At 42.0% G+C, this 7,746-nt stretch overlaps 1 protein-coding gene across 2 annotated transcripts; it reads left to right on the forward strand.

Annotated features, from left to right (window-relative positions):
* The first annotated feature begins 700 nt into the window (after nt 1–700).
* myorg (myogenesis regulating glycosidase) lies at nt 701–7,312 on the forward strand. 2 transcript variants are annotated; one of them, XM_084463723.1, is made up of 3 exons: nt 701–774; nt 2,716–3,123; nt 3,385–7,312. In XM_084463723.1, exons 2-3 carry the CDS (start codon nt 2,861–2,863, stop codon nt 5,174–5,176), a joined length of 2,055 nt encoding a protein of 684 aa, XP_084319849.1. In that variant the 5' UTR covers nt 701–774; nt 2,716–2,860; the 3' UTR covers nt 5,177–7,312. The 2 variants fall into 2 exon arrangements, with proteins under 2 accessions (XP_084319849.1, XP_084319850.1); XM_084463724.1 differs by lacking the exon at nt 701–774 and adding an exon at nt 985–1,013.
* Nucleotides 7,313–7,746: the final 434 nt, after the last annotated feature.

The raw sequence follows: 7,746 nt of genomic DNA on the forward strand, positions 1-7,746 counted from the left end.
AGAATAAAGCTGTTGTTTCTGACAGGCAAATGTCAGCCTCCAACTCCCAGAGGAGACTGCAAACTACCAACTCTCCTGCGGCACAACATCACAAACCACAACCATACTGGCGCTCCAACAGCACGCTGGATTCGTGGTAATAATACTTACTAATAACTTTACAGTCATGAACAGTGAGCAATTGTTATGTTTTTTTCTCCAATGTTTTTTTTTTTTTTTTTTTAACCAGTGCTGGATACAGCTGCTTCAGTGTAGTCAAGCCCTTCCAGGCCGGACACTTCATCATACACCCCGAGTTTGTATCGGAGTACCTACGTCCGGTACATATCGGGAAAATCAACAAATGTCATTAGATAATCTAGCAGTATGATCAAATTAAGGTTGCCTAATAAACACTATGCTTTTGTGTGTGAATATTTTAAATGTATATTTTTGTATATAAAGATCTGTCAGACCCTGTGCTGCCACACCCTTTCAAACGCCCCTCGCAAAAGGCATAGGTCCAAAAACAAAAAGTCAGCAATTCCAACTTTAAAAAATGTACTTGATTTAACCCGATCGTGGACGATTGTTTCTCGAGTGTAGTTTCCTCCTGGAACATTCATGTTGTGCTCAAAACAGATGAGCTAATTTTTAATGAACTACATTTCCCATCGTTGTGCCTCAAGTTTTGTGAGTCGGTGGGCGTGCACGAGGCGCGCCAGCACAGCATTCTTCGGGGCGGCCAGTTCTCGGAACTGTGCCAGAAGACTTATGCGAGAGAGGAGCTCACTGGTAAGCATGGTCTTGAAAAGTACAATTTAAACTGGCTAATAACATCTTAACAAATTAAAATAATATATTTTTCCCCGAGCCTACGTCTAGCATGGACTTTGACTTCACTCTATAAGTCAATGCATTTAGACGCCTTCTTTGTGTATGGAGTTAATGTAGAATGTAGAGTGTTCAACACTTGGGGAGTGTGCACACATGATAGCCTAAAGATGTGTTAGCTCTTCAATGTTTATCGACATGTAAGTACACTGCTACTATGCTCCTATAACATTAGCCATTCTCCAACGCGTTTTTATTGGAAAAGCAATTACGATTTTAAAATACAAAAAAGTCCTCAGGATCTGGTTGTGTCATCAAGTTTTGTGTACCATGGAGCAATAACTCGGGCTTACGTTTTACTACCGTACTATTTCTGTATCTTAACCTAACTTCACTGTTGCAACATGTAGGCCTGTATAAACACTAATGCACATGCCCGTACGTTTGGAGCTTCTGGTCATATTCCCATGTCTGTTTTATGTCGTATCAGCAATTCTGTGTTTGTTTTTTCTCCGTTTATGAATAGTTAAAGAATCAGCAGAAATGACAATAATCGTTGCCTGAGATCTAGAAGCACTAAATATGCCTATATGGGTGCTGTTCTCATATCTCATATCTCGAAAAAAATACTTTATTTCCTAATTACATAGAACACATGGATTAGGTTCGATTGTATTCATAAGTTACATCAATTCTTATATAGGCCTAGGCCTCCTTAAAAAGTGAAGTAATTCACATTTTAAGATGCAATGTAGGCTACATATAACCCTGCAATATAAGCCAGGCAGCAATGGAACACAGACAGTTCACTGTTAAAGTTTACTTTATCACTCCTGTTGTGGTGCGCAAAGTCAATACAGAGGCTGGTTGAACACAGAATTAGTCCATTAGTTTGCTAATTAACAGTGAACATCCTTTAATATCGACCCCTGTGGCTTTAGACGAACCATGGCGGGGGGGGGGGGGGGGGGGACAGAATTACAATTATTCTCCTCCCCTGTATCCTGCAATAACAAAATTAACATCGGCCATGAACTTCAGTTCTCTATCCTTACTAATAGGATGAGGTCTAATTTGGTAGTACAGTATATGACTTCAGTGACTTGACTACGTGCTGTAGTGGGTCCGTCTTATATTGTAGTTTTTGTTGTGTGTAGTATATTTGCTGTACAACTCGTTTGGATTTTTGCAGGAGTTTAAAGGGTTTCCCCGTGTGTGGTTCATGTCTGTTTGATGGAGTATGCAGTTTTGTGTGCTGTGTACACTCCTCTCCCTCTTCAACCTTGGGTCTAAGGTCTAGCCCTTTCTCTGTTACCTCACTCCACTTCCCTACATACAAATGAGCCTTGCAGTTCAATACAACCACTACATTACAATGCCTGCAGTGAAGTATCCTTTCTTCCCTCAGCTAGACAACTGCTTTGCTTTGCTTTTTATGTTTTTTTTTAAAGCACAAACAAATGTTGAATGTTTGTTTGCTAAAATGCTTCCAGAAGTGTTTAAAGATCATTAAAGCAAAGAAAAAATAGATGTTATTGTCAAGTGAGGCTTGGAATAGCATTGAGCAGCCAATTCAGTCTGTGCTCATGGACTACTAATGTCTTGGGTATTCATAATGCAGTTTGAAGTGAATACTATTTAGTTCTTGGGTTGTTGCTTTGGTGTTCATATTATAAATAAATGTGCTTTAAATGTTGGGTGAACATTAGGGCTTGAAGCAGCACGCCACCAATAACAATTTGATTAGACACCAACAACTGATTGGAATAGGACAATTAGGCTGAGCACAACAGAGAAACATTAGCACTTAATTGCCATAATTTTCTGTTTTTTTTATGCTTTTCTTTTCTCTCTCTCCCTCTGTCCCTGTCCCTCTCTCCCTTTCTCTAATATTACGGACAGGTAAGCAATTAAATAACATTGATTTCTGCACAAAAACAAAAGACAAACAAGAAATCCCACACATCAAACCTCAAAGCCATGTCGGTGTCAAGCAAAGCTGAGCTGTAGAACAACATCTTCTGGTAACCACTGAGGACCAGAGAACATGTATCAGGTGGTACCTGGAGGAGCGGGGGGCACCATCACCGATGTGATCCCTAAGCAGAAGCTCACCAAGGACTCTCGGCCTTTAGTGGGTGCCGGGATCATCGGCTTGGTGCTGGTGATATCAGCGGTGACTGCGTGGTGCTACTACATCGCTTCGCTCCGCAAAGCTGAGCTGCTTAAAACTCAGCTGCTGGACCTGAACAAAGATGGGTACATCATTCGAAACCGAGGAGGGTCCATTGTCTTCAGAATGGATTTCAGGTTTGTGGGATTGGTCAGTTGAGTGCATGATTTTTTTATAGGTTTAATGCCTATAACCCATAATATGGAGTTGATGCAGTTGATCCGTTTTATTTATTTCATATTAACACAGTATAATCACTGTATAGTCATTTAAGTATTCCTTGATTGACAGCCAAAATGTTCCAGGGGAAGTTTCTTCCTGCTTTGGCTCAAAGTGTCACCCTAATGGCTTAATGTATCATGTGTCAGTATTTCTAATGATTCCTACGTTTCTGGCAGGTCAGGCACTCTGGATTTAGATTCTTGCTCTAAGGAGGGCGAGATGCTGAGTTGCGATCACACCACTGACCGGAAGCTGAACTTCTTCATCGAGACTGTGCGTCCCAAGGACACGGTCCAGTGCTACCGCGTGCGCTGGGAGGAGCTGGCTCCTGACATTCCTGTGGAACACGCCATGACCTACAAATTTGCACACTGGTACGGTGGTGCATTGTCTGCCATTCAACACTGGCCTATAGCCCTCTCTGGTCAACAGTCTCCCAAGCCATTCGTCACCAGTGATATCATCTCCCACCGGGATGAATTTGGTGGGATTTTAGAGAGTTACTGGTTGTCATCCAACGCCACGGCCATCAAAATCAATAACTCTGTGCCCTTTCACCTGGGTTGGAACGATACAGAGAGGACCATGTACTTCCAGGCGCGGTACCACGACACTCCCTTCAAGCCAAATCCAGGTGAGGCACCCTGTGCTGAACTCAGCTACAGAGTGTGTGTGGGTCTGGACGTCACCTCCATGCATAAGTACATGGTGCGCCGGTATTTTAACAAACCAAACAAAGTGCCGGCCAAAGCCATGTTCCGCCATCCGCTCTGGTCTACCTGGGCACTGCATAAGACTGACGTGGACCAAGAGAAGCTCTTGGCTTACGCCGCAAACATCCGCAAGTATGGCTTCAACTGCAGTCACTTGGAGCTGGACGACCGCTACACCAGTCGCTACGGGGAGTTCCAGTTCGACCCTGTGAAGTTTCCCAATGCCTCAGCCATGTTTCAAAAGCTGAAAACAGATAAGTTCCTGGTGTCCCTCTGGACTCACCCCTTTGTGAACTATGATTCGGCCACATTCCACACCTGTGTAGAAAGAGGGCTATTAGTCATGGAGCCCAGGGGCGGCCTGCCGGCCTTGGTGCGCTGGTGGAATGGGATTGGAGGCATTTTGGACTTCACAAATCAAGAAGCCCGGGATTGGTTTGCCTCCCATTTGCGTTCATTGCGCGCCAAGTATGGGATCTCGTCTTTTAAATTTGATGCCGGCGAGACTAATTATCTCCCCTGGAAGTTCAGCACCAGAAATCACATTCGGGACCCCAGCACTTTCACCAGACGATACACCGAGATGGCAATCCCCTACAATGACCGGGCCGAGCTGCGCAGCGGATACCAATCCCAGAACATATCATGCTTTTTCAGGCCCATCGACAGGGACTCTGTGTGGGGATATGAAATGGGACTGAAATCTCTCATCCCCACGGTCCTCACTATCAGCATCCTCGGCTATCAGTTCATCCTGCCAGACATGATTGGCGGCAACGCCTACCGGAACCGCACCGATGGCAACGGCGTGCTGCCCGACAGAGAGCTCTACATCCGCTGGCTGGAGCTGTCGGCGTTCATGCCCTCCATGCAGTTCTCCATCCCCCCCTGGGAGTACGACAACGAGGTGGTGGAGATCGCTCGTAAATACACGGCCCTCCATGAGAGCCTGGTGGCGCCCCGGGTCCTGGAGCTGGCGGGCGAGGTGCTGGACACCGGGGACCCCATCATACGGCCCTTGTGGTGGATCGCCACGGGGGACGAGACGGCCTATAAAATAGACTCTCAGTTCCTGATTGGGGATGACCTCATGGTGGCTCCGGTCTTGGAGCCGGGGAAGCAGGAGAGGGATATCTACCTTCCCGCCGGGCGCTGGCGGAGCTACAAGGGAGAGAGATTTGATATCAAGGAGCCGCTTCATCTCACCGACTATCCCGTGGACCTTGATGAAATTGCTTACTTTCTCTGGGTTTAGCTTTTAGAGACTGTAAGACTTGGGCGAATAAGTTTTGCTAATGCTCTGTCTGGCTTTGGAGACCAGATTAATCTGCTTTGCTGTGACCCTGGGATATTGGATATTTGATTAAGTCGTAGAACATTTGTGGACAATGTTTAACCTACAGGCCTTAATTGATGCATGGACATCTTTCTGTCACAGGTGACTCCTTAATGGAATTTCTCTAACTGCCCTATTGACAATAACACATGTGGATATCTGAAGTGACCTCCCTGAATTGCTTCATTGCTTAAATAATAATGTTTGTGAATCAATTAGGCAATTGTTGTTGTGTGTTCGGTGAAGATATCAACCTGTGGGCTTTTCTTTTGTTGTTATAGGGATTTGCTTGTGGAATTATTCTGCCCTAAAGTAAGAGAGACAAAGATTTTCACTAAGCAATGTACCATTTAATATATGGTTCTGCAAAAAAGGGAGCAATTCATATACAGCATTATTTATTAGTCAGTCCAAGAAGGTGTGACTAATAACTTCTGAACTAACATTGCCGACCTCTAACATTGAGACACCCAGCCACCTGCGTGGTACGTGAACACACGTGGTGCTTGTTTTAGGGATGTTTGGTATGTCCTTGTATGGTCCTTGTGTTGCTGCTGTGTGTTGGAGCTGTCTAGGATGTTGTGGCAGATGTTTATACTCCTGAGGTATATATAAACAGTAGTACAGAGGCAGACATCCAGTACAATGGTGTCGTGAGATAAATGAAAAGCAAGCCGCGTTGAATCGTATTGAATTAAATTGAATATGAGCAAACGTTAACTCAATTTCTAAGAATGTCAAAGGAATATATAACATTATTTATATAAACAAACAAATTATTCTACCAGACTTTGTTGACTCAAATGAGACAACAAAATAAAGTCAGTTGTATGATTTCAAAGTGCTGAATTTAATTAAATGCATTTAACATATTCACACAGTAGGTTCAATGAAAAAAGTATATTGTTATCCTCTTTTACTATAGCCCTAGTTTGAATATAGATTGAAAAGACCCACAGTTGTCTTTTGTTAAATTAATTCTTTAATAAGGGAAAATGTAAACTGTGAAAGATTAAATAAGACATTTGAATGTTTGTTTTTATTTTGACTTAATGTTTTGTTAATGTATTCCATTTAAATAGATCTATGTCTTAGATCTAATGTTTCAGACTGGTATAATTAAATGAGAACTGAATCTTTCTATGTCCTTCCAGTTCGATTTTGAGGACTACAAAACTTAAATCAGAAATTGTCAGTTTAACTGAATATCTTATTTCTCTTCCTAGTTCTCTGATCTGGTTGAAAGCGTGAACACTTAACTGGTCAAGTCTTATATTTAAACTTCCATGCACTTATCTTGTTGGAAAATTGTGTGATAGTCATGAAGATTGTGCAAATATGTGCACAGTTTTGTCAGTGTTTTATGATGTTCTCAGGAAACTGCCATGGTACTCTCAGGCTTTGCTGTGTTTTCGGTGTGTCTACAGTCTAACTGTTTGTCTTAATAAGTATGAAGTTATATTATTAGTGTCATATCATCGTGATCTTAAAGGTTGTAAGAATGATGCAAGTACAAATATATCTAAAAAATACTTATTGTCTCCTTTGTATCTTACAATTTTGTTCTCAAGGCGTCACATGCATGTACCCTTTACTTATATTTGACTGACTTAGAAGCAAGGTTCAGTGTATTTGTTTTCAAAGAAAGGTATTTCTCCAGCGGTTTAGATCTGTCTAACAGCTTGGTTAAGCATCAGCTTATCATGTCATATGCAGTACTTTTCTCTCTGTGCCTTTGTGGTTACCACTTATTTATAGCTGTTGTTTCTCACTTACTCTAGGCTGTGGCAAATGGCCAAGACTATTAATGTCTCTAGCAGCCTTGCTTCATGACAGGATTCAGTGTCTGTATCATGGACTAAGTCTATCTTAGCTCTGGCTTTTAACTTGCATAATTGGTTGTTCTCCTTGTCTTAACTTTTTTTTTTTTCCTTGCCTCTGACACTATTTTTTATATTAAAATGTTCTCTATATTCAGGTATAGTGATACTTGACAATTAATGTCAATCTTTGTTGCATACACTAACAATCAAAAATAAAAAATGTTCAAGATGGGATTGTCCTTCATTTACTTAGTGATTGAACACGACTACTACTTATTATAAAGCGTATTGTTAATCAGAATGAGCAGTCTTATATTTATTTTTATGATGAACTTTAGTTTTAGTTCAAATAAAACAATTTGCATTGACATTTACAAATAACAATATAACATATCTACTTTTAAAGCAGAGCATGCATCCACGAGCAGTTATATATCCAACAACTCGTAATCGTATCTTATGAGTCTGCAAATGTGCGTTGATCGATTCACAAGTGAAATTAAATGACCTTTTTGGACTTGCGAAACTTTGTGATGGGGGGCCCTTAGCTCATTATGGCTGTAACGACAGGCGATGAGACCACCGTAGTGCAGTAACCTGCATGCAGCACTCTCCACCGATCGATACATCATCTGGCCATTCATAACGCCAGGAGGGACAGGGAGC

The sequence above is a fragment of the Micromesistius poutassou genome (assembly GCF_964030765.1).
Source record: "Micromesistius poutassou genome assembly, chromosome: 2".
NCBI classification, from domain to species: domain Eukaryota; kingdom Metazoa; phylum Chordata; class Actinopteri; order Gadiformes; family Gadidae; genus Micromesistius; species Micromesistius poutassou.

Coding starts and splice junctions, on each gene's coding strand:
- myorg (XM_084463723.1), top strand. CDS start 2,861: ATGTATCAGGTGGTACCTGGAGGAGCGGGGGGCACCATCACCGATGTG. Junction 3,124..3,384: donor GTCTTCAGAATGGATTTCAG/GTTTGTGGGATT, acceptor CGTTTCTGGCAG/GTCAGGCACTCTGGATTTAG.